The sequence below is a fragment of the Rattus norvegicus genome, chromosome 3 (assembly GCF_021556685.1).
Source record: "Rattus norvegicus strain SHRSP/BbbUtx chromosome 3, alternate assembly SHRSP_T2T, whole genome shotgun sequence".
Lineage (NCBI taxonomy): Eukaryota > Metazoa > Chordata > Mammalia > Rodentia > Muridae > Rattus > Rattus norvegicus.
This window is the reverse complement of record NC_141536.1, coordinates 133,057,101-133,073,309: the sequence shown is the minus strand read 5'-3', so window position 1 is coordinate 133,073,309 and position 16,209 is coordinate 133,057,101. Positions and strand designations below refer to the sequence as shown.

General features: G+C 41.3%; 1 protein-coding gene across 7 annotated transcripts; it reads right to left on the bottom strand.

The window, feature by feature from the left end:
• Nucleotides 1-1,265: 1,265 nt before the first annotated feature.
• On the bottom strand, nucleotides 1,266-16,173 carry Naa20 (N(alpha)-acetyltransferase 20, NatB catalytic subunit). 7 transcript variants are annotated; one of them, NM_001108595.2, is given in 6 exon segments: nucleotides 1,266-1,892; nucleotides 2,290-2,435; nucleotides 7,397-7,532; nucleotides 8,340-8,460; nucleotides 11,275-11,299; nucleotides 16,068-16,170. In NM_001108595.2, coding segments are annotated over 6 exon segments (567 nt in total). In that variant the 5' UTR covers nucleotides 16,121-16,170; the 3' UTR covers nucleotides 1,266-1,806.
• Between the last annotated feature and the right edge of the window lie 36 nt (nucleotides 16,174-16,209).

Here is a 16,209-nt window from a genome sequence, read left to right as displayed (position 1 = left end):
TATAGAAGCTTGTTTGGAAAACAGTAGCCTGCATCCTGAGGCACAGTGTCCTACACTCAGTTTGGGAAATCTCGGGTCTACTATGTTAACATCCTTGTGAAGTAGGACTCACCAGAGCACTCCTGCCAGTCCCAAGCTTTGTGAATTCTGCAGATAAAGCTGCCTGGAGACTGCATCTCCCAGCATGCCTGAGGATGTGTGAGCTTTAAAACTTATCTTTAACAGTTGTCATTAAACAGCAGGAGTCCAAAGACCCATGGTGATGATGGCACTGTAGCACAGTAACACACTTGTTGGTACTCTGCTCATATTGCATTTGCCTACCCTGAGAGGCACTGCTTATCTACTTATCCTGTAATTCACAGCCATTTTTTCTTTTGTTCACCAACTGTTCTTTCAAGACTAGTTTCTACCTAAAAGAACCATTAGTAAATAATTGATTATTAAATGTAAGTATATCCATCTAAGGGAATAAAAGCTGTTTAATAATAATATAAATTGGGTCTTGAAAATAAGATAAGAAAATAAGGTAATTTTGGAAGTTACAAGAAAACAGTACTACTAGGTAAGATCTTTTCAGCCACCAAACTAGCACTAGGCTCAGGCGTTAACCTGAGTGTGCATTGAATACTTAGGGTGCTAGTCAGGAAGAATTTGTCACTGAATGTCCTTTGAGTTAGTGCAGATTCAAGATGGAGGTGAAAGCAGTTCAGAATGCTAGTTCCATAACTAAGCCACATCTTCCTAGGGCAGTTCTCTGTATGTTGCTCATGCACATGAAGAAACAAATTAGTGAATTTGCTCTTAAAAGTCCACTCATAACAAGCATGGGCAGATGTGAAAGTTGAAGGAAACTTTATTCCTCCTTGAGAACAAAAAATTCATTCTCTCCAACCTTAATATCTCAAAATAAGACCTCTCTAAAGTAAGAGCTTTTAAACCAAGTGCTAAGGTACATATATATGTTTATAGTCCTGACTACCACCTGAGGATTACTGGAAGTTGAGTTCACCCTAGGAATGTAAAAAGATCTTACCTCAAAGAAAAAGAATAAATGCCAACAAACATGCATCTTAATGTCATTTCACGTGGACCTTTTTGATTACTTCTTTACTGTCTGATTATCTATCTTTACATGATCTTTTGGAGTTAGATTCTGTTTCCCATTAAAGTCTCACATTCAAAGGTTTGAGCAGTGTTAACAGAAAATCAGGGTTTCACAGTAAGAATATGTTAGGTATGTCAGACAGGGATGATTTCAGATATGCACTTAAAAATGTTTTATATATAAAAAAAGTCAAAACGAGAGGCACCATATCCTAAACAATGACCCCTCCATAATTCTGAGTAAAAGACAAGACAACAAACTTCCAGAAAACATTCATAGTCAACAATGTGTTTTACTATACATCTCAGATTTATACATTTCATATATGCTTTTAAAGCTTCAATTAACAGATCAATACAAAATAAAATATATATATATTTATATATGTGCAGCAGTGGTTCTCAGGCACAGGATTTAGGAGGAGGATGGAGGGAGTCTTTCCTTGGCATGTCAACCATGATAGTGGAACGTGTCCTTCTGACTTAGCTGCCTTGATTGAACTTTACATGGCAAACAGTTGAACATGTATGCCATTGCTCATTGGAAGGATAAGATTTGAAGTAAGTTCATAGCCTGCATGTTTTGAAGTCTTTAAGACTTAAATGCTTGCTTTCCTCCTACGAGCTCCAAGATCATCCTATGAAAAAAATATGTCCACAAACTGTCTGGAACACCTGCCTAAGAACCACTGCCTATGGTTATTCAATGTCCTCAGGCCTCACAGGATGAGGTAATGGGATGATGGATTTCTTCTCAGTGTCCCTGGAAAGTGCTTTCCTCATATCTGTTAGGAAACAAAGATTAATGTAAGCAACTAATACCAAACTTTCTTAAACCAGATTGAGTGTGTGGGTTAAGTTCCCATCATGTTTTGTGCCCTCCCTGTAATCCTAAGTGGTATGTATGTACTTACAAGACTCCCACTGTAGTTACAACAGTTGCTTATCAAATCCCACCTAGAAGCCAACTAATATAAACGTTCTTTCTTAGAAAAAGAACACATCTATACCATGAAATGATAATTTATAGAAATTAACCACTGGCTGGTTAGTCTACATTAACTATTCCTAAATTCATAAATGTAATTCTTTTGAATTTATTAAAATGAGTATGTAGGCTTGTGGTGGGGAAATAACTATTTTGACTTTCTCTTGGAGTTACTGCCACAGCAGGAAGCTTACCGTAGGCATCCTCATCAGGCTCCCCATTGCTGGCTGAGTAGTACTCTATGACTGTCCTGTAGACACTATAACCCAACTGCTTGTACATGTTGACAGCAACTTGATTGGATACTCTAACGAAGAGATCAACAAAAAATCCACCTTTTCTTTAAAAAAAAGAAAAAGAAAAAAGGAAAAAAAGGGAAATGTTAAAACTGTAAGAACTCTAGACAGTCTGGTATGCATCTTTAAAAATACTAGTGCCATGCATAGTGTGGTGCTACTGTGGATTACAGGCCTGTAATCCTAGGATTTGGGACTGAAGGGGAAGAACTGTGGATTCCAGGCCGGCCTGGGCTACAAACATAATGGGCTCGAGGCCAGTCTTGGCTACAAAATGGCATAAAAAGAATCCTTGGGGGGCTGGGGATTTAGCTCAGTGGTAGAGTGCTTACCTAGGAAGCGCAAGGCCCTGGGTTCGGTCCCCAGCTCCGAGAAAAAGAAAAAAAAAAAAAAAGAAAAGAAAAAAAAAAAACGAAAAAAAAAAAAGAATCCTTGGTTGACTACTTGGGGATGGTAGTAACAACCTTGAAGTAGACATCTTTTATTACCACTTTTACTATTCCAGGTAACTATTTCAGAATACAGAAAAAGGACCCAAGCATAGCTGCTGTAGGATCTGCTGGTGACTACCAGACTTCCTTTTGGTCAGTAATACCTCCATCTCCTCCTCAAAGCTCTTCACATCCTGATTCTGTGTCTAGGCTGTCTCCTTGTTTACTGCCTATAAAGCTTTCGTTTTTGGTTGTGACCTTTCTGTAAGCATAATCAGTTGGGTATTACGTTGTGAGTGACCTCAGTCAGTCCTGAGCCTCTGGAGTTACTGGAGCTATTTTTATTCTCTTCACTTTGTTTAGCCTTTCAGTGTATGAACATACAACTTGCCCATGGTCCTCTGGAAACATTTCCAGTTCTATTGTAAAGGATGTTAGTATGGATACTTTTGTTGAGCATCTCATGATACAGTATCTAATTGGGGATCTCACTGCTGTGTCATGGTATATACACTGTCATCTTGATTAAATTCTAACCTGTTTATTCCAAGTCCACTCCTATGTATGAGACACAGTATCTTGATGTGACATTAATATACATTTCTAATTACTAATGAGAGGTTTGTGTCTACTGACCATTTAAATGTCTCCTTTTGAATAGCTCTTAATGACCTTTCAGTTTTTTCCCCCAGTGGCTACCATGTGTGCTGGATATGCTGCAATATTTGAGTTTTCTGTAAGCATCCATCGTGTTACTTTAGTTATCTCTGGGTGAGCAAAGTTATGCTACTTTTACTCAGAAGAGCAATGAGCCTTCCCTATATGGTCAGCACTGTTTACAGCCTACTTAAAAAGGTCTCTACACTAAGGTCATGGGAGACTTTGGATATTATACTCTGTTGCTTTTCCATGTCCATGTTTTAAATAAGTCTGAAGTTTATATGTAGTAAAGTAGCAACCAGGGAAACATTTCACCATCTTTACTGAAAACTCCCACCCTGATATCTAATTCACCCTCAGGAACACCAAGACCCTTAGACATATTCCTCATGTTCTAATCTTCTGCTCTCACTCTTGCACCAATAGTCTGTGCTGCACATTGGATCTGAGAGGGCAGAGCTAGCTGCCCATTGTTGAATATTGACATTTTTGCTGCTCCTTCTTTTTCCCTTGCATTCTATATTAATAGCACCCTCAAAAACCTAAGTAGGATTCTGGGTGTGATTACATTTACTCTAAGGTCAGTCACTTTTATGTCTCCCCATAAAGTTTTATAAATGAGTACTTTGGGGAGGCATATGCTCTTGATGCCAATTTCAATACTTCTTTCTGGTTTTATTGTTTTCATTTAGTTCTAGGGACTTGTGCATTCTTTTTTTCTATCTGTGACAGCAGTTTGCTGCCTCCTAACCCTCTTCCCTTGTTTCCTACATGCCTTTGCTGTGTAAATTTCCAGAACATTATGAAGAGGGACTGAACGTGTACCTTTGATTGCCATGGCTTTGCTACTTCCCCCACTTGTGTTCTCTAGACTGCTACAAAATACACTGCATCTACTCAATAGTGGTTCTTCTTCAGTCCAGTCCACACCCTGGCTCCTGGTGTATCATAATTCTTTTCACTCACCAAAGCTATTTACCAACAGTTTTTCTGCAACTTGTGCCCCCTGGCGACAGTTCCCAGTTCCTCAGATTTTCCTCCTTACATCATCAAGGATGCCTCTGCCTAAAAGCTGTGTTAAACTGACTGACTTATTACCGTGGGAGCCCAGACTGGCCTCAGATGCCCACTCCTCTTGCATGCTAGGATTACAGGTGTGAGCCGCCACACTCGGACTGAAGTCTGACAAAACTCTTATGTCGGGAGATTTTTCAGTAAAGATGGTGGGACAAGTCAATAGGCAAAATGTTTCCCTGGTTGCTACTTTACTACATCCAAAAAAAAAAAGGTCCAGCTACTACTACTAAGGTAGGGTAGACTTACAAACTTTCATTTTGCATCATCCTCACACTAAGAATGGCTTTAAACAGTGTTGGTTTGTTAAGCCAATCTATGCAACAGATCCTATGTGGTTGCAAAGTATTTACTCTCTGCCCTGGAAAAGCTTTCCTGACTTCTATTCTGTTCCCTAGCTGATTTCTACCTGACAGTTCTTATAAAGAAGCATATTCAGCTGATTAACAATTTGTCTAGTCCAGGGTATACAGCATTATTATATCTTCAATGGATTCAGTTTTTAAAATATCTTTGTGAATTTGCATGTCTGTGTGGCATGTCCTGGTGTGTGTGTGTGTGTGTGTGTGTGGAAATCAAAGGACAGCTGTGGGTCTTTGTCTCCCTGATTTGCTGGTTCTCCACTATGAAGACGCAGCCATCTGGCTCACAGGTTTCTAGGAATTGTTCCTATCCTCCATCTTGCTTTACCAACTGAGTCAAGAGGGGTGTTGCCAAGTCCAACTTTTTACATGAGTTCTGAGGACCTGAACTAGGGCCCTCATGCTTGCATCAAGCCATCTTCCCAGCCAAGTCATTTGTCAATATGCAATGGCCCCTTAACAATGGTAGTAAGTATCCAACTATAGTGATTATCAATATGAGAAATCAACTTCCTTTTGGCTATAATTTGCAAGATAATTTAATATTTTCTTTATTTTTCAATCTTTATAACCTTACACAGTCCCATAAACATTATGCATCTTTTTCTTCATGGCACTGCTGGGGCTGGAACCCAAGGTCTTATACATGACTACAGAGCCTCATCCTTAGCCCATGTCTGTCTTTTCGCTGTAATCATTATTCATTTATAGCTACTTAACTTCTCTTTACATTTTTACTCCTGTATCAAAATTTTATTCTTGCTTTAGTGTACATCTAAACAAGACATGACTATAATGTACGTCTCTGTACCCACTCAAACAAAACAATGAAACCTCAGAAACTGGAGGGGAAGAGAGGTTAGTAATTACCTAAGTAGAATACTAATTATGTCCAAGGTTCCAGCTTGTTAGAACCCACTTCCCGATAGCCTGTCTGTCACACAATGTTATTGATAAATGTGTGTATATCCTGCCTTCTTAAAACTTTCCTTCTGTCTTATATTCAGTTCAGGGAGAACAAATAAGTTTGGGTGTTTGGGTTTTTTGCTTGCTTGTTTGTTTGTTTTTGTGTTTTTATGATTTTGAGACAGGGTTTCTCTGTGTAGCCCTGGCTATCCTGGAACTGGCTCTACAGAAGCAGCCAGATCTCTTGCGTTCGAGGCCAGCCTGGTCTACAGAGAGAATTCCAGGCCAGCCAAAGATGTTAACACAGAAAAACCCGTCTCTAAAAACCATTCAAAATAAAAAAAGAGGGGCTGGAGAGATGGTTCAGCAGTTTGGAGCACTGACTGCTCTTCCACAGGTCCTGAGTTCAAATATCTGTAACAGGATTTGATGCCCTCTTCTGGTGTGTCTGAAGACAGCTATAGTGTGCTTATATATAATAAATAAATAAATCTTTAAAAAAAAAAGAAAAAATGAAAAAAAAAAGAAGCAGGATTTGGTTTTTGTTTTGAACGGGCTGGTGTGTGAGTTGGCTCAGAGCACTTTTGTCTAGTTACTTCTTTAAAAAATTGTCTTTATTAAAATCTACCAATCCTGTGGAAACAAAGCCTCTAGGTCTGTAACTATTCCCTTTCATACCACTTTTTAGGCAGCAACTTGACAAATGCGGTACATAGACATTTTGTGTCCCTTCTAGGAAATGGAGGAACCCTTCTCTTATATAATTGTGCTGCCTTTTTCTTTCTTTTCTAAAATCTTTCACTGTGAGCAAGGTATGACAGGTTTCTTTGAAAGTCATATTATTGGCAATTACCTAAATGCCTCAAACTCAAGAGGTACGTGGGACATTTGATTTTGTTTTAAAGACAAGACATCCTTTGTAGCCACAGTTGACCTGGCATTCACTATGTAGACTAACCTGGTTTCAAACTCAAGAGATGTCTTCCTCTGCCTCTCGCCACTGTAGGGAAAGGCATGTACTACCATGCTTAGCCCTGGCTTCAGGCTATTTTATATGTTCAGGAAAAACATCAAAACTCTTGATGACAGAATTTGTATGAAATGGGATTCTTTATACTTGCTATGATTAACTGGTGCTTATATGCAAACCATTGGAAATGGATTATGTCGCATTGGCTTCAGGGTTTAAAAAGCTACTCAGTGCTCACAGTGTACTCATCCCTGGGTAGTGGACGGCACATTGTTCCTCTTCTCCTATAGATGGCTACTAGCTGTTGGAACAGAAACCAGTTTGAAACTGAGCTACTTGGGCCTGCAAACATCCGCCATAGTGCTAAGAACACCAGAGACCATCCTTGAAAGGTTGATTTTGAGTCCGGCTCAGCTGTCTACGGCTGGACACAGCACTGCACGAATCCTCTCCAACAGCAGAGGAGCAGCAGTGGTGCTGCTATGAGCTTGGCAGAGCTGCAGGGACCTACTGCAAGCTGAAAATAAAATTCTAAGTCCAGGCCACGACACTCAGAAAAGAGACAGTTCATAATCACGTGTATTGGAAAAACGGGCTCTCACCTTTCTGAAATTTCCTCTAGTAACTCCATAAGTTTAGCAGCCAAGCCAAGACGGCGGAATTCAGGGGCGACAGACAGAGCTGTGACATGTCCATGCCACTCTTCCCTAGCTACTGAGCCTTCTGCTTTGCCCATAACTGCCAACAGAAAATCGCATCGGTAATTAAAACACCAATTTGCACAAAAATTCATAGTCTGCCATTTGTTTCTTTTAAAATAAAAAAACCACCAAAGTTTTAAAGTACTATCATCAAGTTAATAATTAACTTTCATTTGAAATGCCATTCGCAAATGATATTCTATATCTACTTCTAAAGTCAGACTTAAAAAACCTAAATGATAAACTAAAAACCAAGAACAAAGACTAGGATACTTTTTGTTCAAATGAGATACATTGAAATAGATTTAGGTTTTTTTTTTTTCAAATAGCTACATTTAAAATTACATTTACGGCCTGGAGAGATGGCTCAGCAGTTAAGAGCACCCGACTGCTCTTCCAGAGGTCATGAGTTCAATTCCCAGCAACCACATGGTGGCTCACAACCATCTGTAAAGAGATCTGATGCCCTCTTCTGGTGTATCTGAAGACAGCTACAGTATACTTATATATAATAAATAAATAAATCTTTAAAAAAAAAATTACATTTACAATGTATGTATGATTGCAGCTACTCATAGCTCCAGTAGCAGTTGGTTAAGTGGAGATACCTTAATCCCTGCCTTATATACAAAGTAACCATACAGAAATCTAACAGAATGATCCACAGAGACTACAGTCATTTGTTAGGTTCACTGCTGTATTTCTTGGCCTAGTGCACGGCTGGACACAGAAGAGATGTGGTAAACTGTTAGTAATTGATCTGAAAATAAAATGCCATCTTTCATGATTTACACCAAATTCTAAAGTAAAGCAGACTGAAACCTGTATTAAAATCTTTACTCACCCAAAAAAGTACTAGTGGTACTGTACTTACTATAACCCATTAGCTCTCCGCCAGGTGCCTCGGCAACGATGAAATACTCTGGCCAGTGCGCAAGGTACTGTAAGTAAAAAGGAATCCCATACTAGAGCTGTTAAGGAATATGGGCCGTAATAAAGAGCAAAAGGTTCCTTGTTAGAGCATTTTCCTGTGGGTATTTTCGTGTGGGTGGTTATTTCAAAATATACTATCAGACAGCAGGTATGATAGTACATGTCTTTAATCCCAGCACTTAGGAGGCAGAGGGAGAACAGCCAGGGCTATGTAGAGACAAAACAAAAACTACCATCAGGCTGGAGAGGCAGCATGGTGGATAAAGTGCTGTCAGCTGAGGACTGGAGTCCAAATGCCTATTCTCCACATAAACGTTGGATGGGCTTGGTTGCCTGCTTGTGATCCCCACACATGGGGGAAGCCGTGTAAATAAAGTGGAGAGTGATTAGGAAGGACAACTGAGTCAACCTCTAGCCTCTACGTCCACCCTTCACACCCACATGCAAACACCCACTGTCACTTTATCCTCCACTTAGTACACTGTAACTTCTCTAATACCATGAAATGGAATATTTACATCAGCACTTAATTTTTAATAAAATGGCCTGGACATCTCTCTAGATGTAGAATGCATATGGTGCCATCTAGTAGAAAACAAAATCTCGTACAGTCTGCCTTCAGACTAATCAGATTGCACCTATAACCATAGGTGTGTGCCATTTATCATCTAAGATTACTTCCTGTTCATGGTCCATCTACCCTGCACTAGAAATTCAGCTTCTCTCTCATGTTTATTCTAGCAACTGCTTGGCACATAGAACATTTGTATTTCCTGAATCACACTGGAGACTTCAATGGCTAGTTTCTACTTTGACTATAGTTATGCAACTATTACATTTGTTAAGGAATCAATTATATTCAGAGGAAATGCCTGCCTGGCCTGGCTGTGCCTGTAACCCAGCACTCCAGCATCAGCATCTGTAGTTCAAGTCAGACTGAGACACAAGGTGAGGCCCTCTTATTCAGAAAGAATGGTTACTCTTCAACACCAGGGTGTCCTTACTGCTATGATTCACTGCCATGTTTGTTTCACCTTCTGTCAGCTTTCTGGTACAATTACATAAAAAGACAGTATTAATACACTTTCTACTAAAAAGTTCCCAGGAAACCCCCTCGTCTTAGGAGCCTTGAAACTCCTATGAAGGACAGTCTCTTCTTCCAGAACTCAGGCAGCACGCCAGCAACTGACTACTACCATGAGCTCCCCTCCATATCCCCACTCCCTACATAAACCCCAGGCCTTATATAGTCAAAGCATAGGTTAATTTGTAGTCTGTCATTTTCCCAAAGGGAAAATTTCTGTGATATGAAATTCTTCAAAATCCTACATAGTCATGTAAGTGCTTTGAGGGTTTTTTGTTTTTTCTATTCCATTGTTTCTGATATGGCTTCTTGATGCTTATACTTATTGTGTCCTTTTGCATGAGGACACAACTTAAAATACTTCATCCCTCTGCCAGGAGACATCTAGGCCATTTCTAATTTCTAAAATATGTCTAGATCCTTGATGTCCTTGATGAATGCAGCTTAATTTACCATTTCCTTACTAGTGAATGTGAGTGACATTCAATTTTCTAACACAATTCTCTTAAAATAACTTTTATAATGTCACTATTTTTGTAAAGGGAGAATAAGATGTGGTATTGGGGGCCAAAAGTCTGTCATATCTACCCAAACTTAGAACCACAGACAGTATGTAAATCAACCAACATGGCTATATCCCGGTAAGAAAAATTCTTTAAAAAACTAAATGGTAAACCAGATTTGGCCCATGCTTCTTATGTTTGCCAATCCCTGGAGTAAACTGCCTGTTGGTTCAGTCTTCAGGAAATGGCATTTCTTCTAAAATGCTTTTCAGAAAGACTGTGCCAGATGACTGTGGCACCAGCAGCTTCTAAGAAGGCACCTTACTTAGCCAGCAGCAGCACTGGGTTGTGTCTTTCCACAGTTCTGGATATCTGATACATTAAACTGGGTTCTCAGATTTTAGTCTGCATGCCTTTTGACGGGTGAGACTGAACTAAGTCTTCACTAGCCTCTGCCCTCTAGTAAGCGATCAGCTACTCCCAGCAGTGTCAGTGGACATGGTTTAGAAATCCTATCTGTGTTGTACCCACTGACTGATCTGCTATTGCAGCACAATCAGGAATACCCCAACCACACACCTTTGCTCAATTTCTACTGGATGATAGACACTGTTATTACTGAAAGTCCTGTATTTCCTTCAGCAACAAGTCAGGAGAGAGAAGGGCTGTGTGGTGCTTCCCAAAGCAATCGCCTCCCCTCTGTCGACTGCGAGCCCAGAAACACAAAGACGTGTTCTGGAAGCCGTCTATGCCAGAAAGACCCAGGCTCTCTTGAGCAGGACTGCTGGAGACATCATGGAACCGCTTACCCTCTCTAGATTTGGTTCACAGCAGAGGGAGACAGGCCCCGACTACCTGTGTCATTGCTGCTGTCTATGCACAGCCAGGATTACTATGGGAAGGTGAGCAGTAGAGCTGCAGTGTAACAGTCATTATCTTAAGAGTTGTGGGGGTTGGGGATTTAGCTCAGTGGTAGAGCGCTTGCCTAGGAAGCGCAAGGCCCTGGGTTCGGTCCCCAGCTCCGGAAAAAAAAAAAAAAAAAAAAAAAAAACAACAAGAGTTGTGGGCAAGCCTAAGGCCACTCCTGCTCAGTTTTGTAAATGTTTTCAGTGTCACTTGTGCTTTTCAGAACCTATTCCTTAAAACATTTTTCAGAACTCATCTTTTTCTTCTGCTCCAATTTTCTTCTTCATAAACAATCCTTAGGTTTTTTGTGTTTTTTTTGTTTTTTTGTTTTTTTTTGTTCTCAAAAAGGATACAGTTTCTGTAAGTGGATCCAAGTTACTGAAAAAAAAAAAAAAACAAGAAAAGAGCAAGAGTTAGAATTCTTGAGCCCAACTTAAAAGATTATATTACTTAAAACAAACTATGGGCTGGCCATAGTGGTTCACACCTTTAATCCCAACACTCAGGAGTCAGAGTAAAGCCAGCCCTGTCTACAATAGCAAGTTCCAGAACAGCCAGGACTACACAGAGAAACCCTGTCTCAAAAAACTGACCAAACAACAACAAAAAACAAAAAACAAAAAAAAACATATTTCTTCTACAACTCTAAAACCAACCTGAAAGCCAAAGAAGATAGTTTAAATGACCCAGGCCACATGTGCACTAATAGAGAGCTGTACTTTTTCACTGAACTGCCTCTTTATAAGCAGAATTATAGCTTACTCCATCAGACTCTTGCAGACATGAGACCCAGTTAGGCATGTGTCTCATGTACAGCCAGTCCAATTAACCCACTCCCATCTCATCATCCCTGCCCAGCTCTGGGACTTCGCCTACAATTTCCCCTTCTCAAAGTGGATGGGAGTCCTTCTCCTGCCTCCACTTTTTCTCCTCCTCCTACAAATCCTCACAGACCCCATATACTTTCAACTGAAGTTCACTTACTTTCACACTACTCTCTCCTGTTAACTAAGCCCTGGTGGTTGGGGAACTACCCAACATGTCCCATCACACCAGCCCAAATTCAACATTCCTGAAAACCATCTCCAACCATTTCTCCCCATCATTTCCCCAGGCTCAAAACCAGCTATTTTCAGCTGTTTCCCTTTCTTGTCAATCTGAGACAGAAGAATGTCAGGTAGTCTATACTCCTCTAGTCCAGTAGTCCTCAACCCTTCAGGTTTCAAAACCTGTAGTGATGTAGTATTATGGAAATAACTCTTAAATCCCAAAAGATTGGAACTTTTGTTGGACTTCACAACCAGAATTGCTAATACACCCTAAAATTACTTGAGAATAGTAGCCTACTGTGTCCTCGGCCTGTGTGCTTAACCTGCCTTTATGAGAACATTGTAACAATCAATTTACTTGCCTTGGATTTCCATGTAATCAATGTTTAGAACCTAATAGCTTTAACCTTAAGTTATATATTCTTCCATCCTCCTGATCCAGAACAATGCATGTGTGTCACTTACAGAAAGCAGCAAATACAGAGGTTGAAAGCAGTCTTCTGAGATGAATATCCTTCTTGAACACTAAATACAGTGTTTGGATACTGGTTGATAAACAGTGATTTGTGTGATGCTATTTGTTGTCTTGTCAGTTGGGATCAGTTGGAGCCAGAGACCGAATCCCTTGTAAAACTGTTACAGATTTCTGTAAAGTATCCCTTCTTTCCCCCATGTGATGCTTTCTGTGCTGCTCAATAAACACAGAGTCCAACCCTTTGTAAGAGACAGAAACTGAACACAAACGCAGGGACAAATTTTACAAAACAGCCTTTGAGCAGGCAGAAATGAAGACTCATGCACCACTCAAAGGGAGCATGAAGTAGAGAATTCAGTTCTGGACTTGCTTTTGCTAAAATGACAGCAAGAGGAAGTACTTTTCTTTCTTTCCTTAATGTGTAACTGGGAGTTCTGTATTTAATCTGTGCAAAAACCCACTTTACACTTGACAAACAAGCCTATTGTATTTACTTACTCTGTATTGGTTTTATTTTGGTCAACATAAACCTAGACATATGGGAGGAGGCAAACTTGATTGAGGAAAAGCCTCCATAAGATTGGCCTATAGGTGACAGGAGGCATTTTCTTAAATCAATGGGTGGTTGATGTGGGCTACTGTGAGTGATGCCATCCCTGGGCAGGTAGCCCTGGGGTGTATAAGAAAGCAGACTGAGCTACCCGGGGGAAGAAGCCATTATCAGCAGTACTCCATGTGTTTTGCTTCACTTCCTGCCTCCATGTTCCTACCTTGGCTTCCCTCAGCAGACTGACCCAGGGTATTCCAACCAGTGTTTCTTAGCATTAGAACCTTAAGGTCTACAGGCTATAAGTATTTTCAATTTTAAGTTATTCATTTAAAAATAATTACATGTTTAACTAACATGAATAATTTTACTAAGAAATAGTAATGTAAAAAAAAGATACAAGAAACCCAGTGACGGTGGCAATGTAGTTTCTCAGTGTCAAATAAAAAGAAAACCATTGACTCCTCTGGTGCTCAAGATACTTACTATATTCAGAGACTTACACAAAACATGGTAGGCAAACCAACAAAACGACTGGCCTTAGTGCTGTGAGAACAGCTTCGACCTTACAGACATCATGAACCAATCCTGAGGGCCTCTGGGTCCTGTGGCCCTGCCCTGTAGACACCGCAACCCTCAACTTTACATGTTTGGCTCACCTCAACTGTCCAACTCTCTCTGCCCTTCCTCTCTCTCCTTAAACACATGAAAATGAAACCAAAAAAAAAAAAAAAAAGTGTAAGAAGAAAACAGTTCAAGGCCTCTAGCTGACTTCACCCACCCAAAAGCCCCTGCACCCAGACACTGCTTGCTCTTCTGCCATTTTAAGGCTAGCAGGCCCCTCCCTCTTCTTACCACTGAGAACACGTCACTTAACAGTTTCTCTCTGGTGTTTGCACTTCTGCCTCTCCTGAAGGGAGTGTACAAATGCAGCACACACTCAGCCATCATCACCTCATGACAGTGCACACCTCCTGCTTGGAGTCCTCTTGTTAGCTTGTGGATCCCACTGTTTTCCTCCTACCTTGGTTTGGCCTTTCAGTTTCATTTACTCAAGCACCTAACCTTGTGACTCAACTGTTTCCTAACATGGCCTACTAACAAAATGAGAAAGTGGACCCCTTTACTACCATTAACAAGAGGAGGTGTTACCAAGCCAGGTGAGCTGAGACCTAATGTTTGATATCTGTTCATGTGTATTTTCCTTCTACTTTATCCATTTCCACATTAAGCCACTGTCTCTTCCTAAAGCTGCATATGCATGATTTGCCTGTCTATTTCTTAAGTTCAGGCACTGTGTCAGCTACACAGCATCTCCCATTATCATTCTAGGCCATTGCCAAGGATCCTCAATGGCTTACCTGTCTACTTTATCGCCGCTAATCAATCACCTTGTACTCACTAGGTCAGAGTTCAGATTGAAGAATTTTTAAACACCATGTGCCTGTATCCCTCCCCATTATTATTGCCTAATACAACAGTATGGAAGTCCTTATAAAACATGTTCATTGTACTATATAAGTCATTATTGATTTACAGTACATGGAAGTGCTTGGGTTATTTGCACACAACACCATTTTAATAAGGAGGTTGCACATCACTGAATTTTGGTGTATCCTACAATAATCTGGATACCAAAGGACCTCAGACTTGTGATCCTCAGACCTCAGCCTGAGTGCCCCGGTCAACTTTTCTCATTTATTTAATGGGTATGGGTGTATTATACCCCATGTGTGTGGTCTGTACACCACATGCATACCTGGTGATCACTGAAGCCAGAAAAGGACATCAGCTTCTCTGGAATGAGTATTACAGTAAAGTGTGAGCCTCCATGGATAGTGAATCCCTGTCCTCTGGAAGAGCAGCCAGTGCTTAACAACTGAACAACCATCTCTCTCCAGCTCCATGGGACCAATTTTTTAACAATCACCAGGGTCAGTCTCCACCTACTCCACGTCAGGGTTGTGTGTGTGTGTGTGTGTCCCAATCCTTTCCTTCACCCAGAAACTGAGGACATCAGCACATGACAGAATTTGTGAAGATTAAACGGCTTATTATTACATGAGTGCCTGCCGCAAGTATTAAATACAGAGAGGATTTAACAGAAGCTGGACCTAACAGAAATTGCAACGAATCTGATCTGAACCAATTAACATAGTAATTAAACCTGGCTTCACCGGAAGCAAAGGCCTACCCTTGCTTCACACTCCCATTTTCTTACCTGCAACCCCCCCCCCCCGAACTTTCTCCTCGCCAAATTTCCTTCATCAAAGTTCATTCCCTCTTTGAAATGTTCATCGTTATCTACCCCATAGTTTCTTCCCTTCTGCTACCTGAACCATCCGATCCGTACTTCTGTTATGTCAAGCAAATAATCGAGGTAATGTGTCTACTGGTGATCACGGTAAAATGCTGAGCTTTTAAAATGGTCATAATTTTCCAAACTAATTTTTTTTCTTTTTAAAAAGCGAGAAGGGGAGACCGGCAAATCACGGGTCTTTTAAACTTGGACTGAAAAGAAACCACCCAGCACCGGCACCGGGGTTCCTGAGTACAGTGGATCCCCAATCAAAAAAAAAAAAAAAAAAAAAAATGTAGTCTAGCTGGGTGTGGTGGGGCATGTCTTTAATCCCAGCACTAGGTAGGCGAGAGGAAGACGTATCTGTGAGTTTTAGGCCAGCCTGGTCTACATAGTTCCAGGAGCCCAGGGATACAAAATGAGACCCTTTAAGAAAAGAAAAAGGCAGTCTACTTTGAGCGCTCCGCTACTGTAACTACCAAGCACAAACCACAACTTGCTGAGAGGGCCCGGAGCATCGCAAGGTTACTTCACTGGGATACAATTTAACCAGGACCGCGCTCCTTCCTGGCCCACCCTCCTCAGTGAGCCCGCCTCAGAGAGCGGGAGCACAGTGTCCAGTCCAGCTCCTCATCACCCCGGCGCACCCGGAGCGCCACGCCTCGGCCAAGGTCACCGGCCAGCGCACCCGCGCAGCGTCCACCCGGCCCACGGCCCCGCGAGGCTGACCCTGTCCCGCGCCGCGAAGACAGAGGCTGGCCCAATGCGGCACTCACATGTTGTTGAAGCGGAACAGGTCGTCGCAGGTGAAGGCCCGGAGCGTGGTCATTGCGCCGCCGCCAGCCTCCAACCCACTCAGCGCGACCCAGCGCCCGCACTACCGGAAGTACTCGCACCCGCGGCCCCCATGGGGTGGGA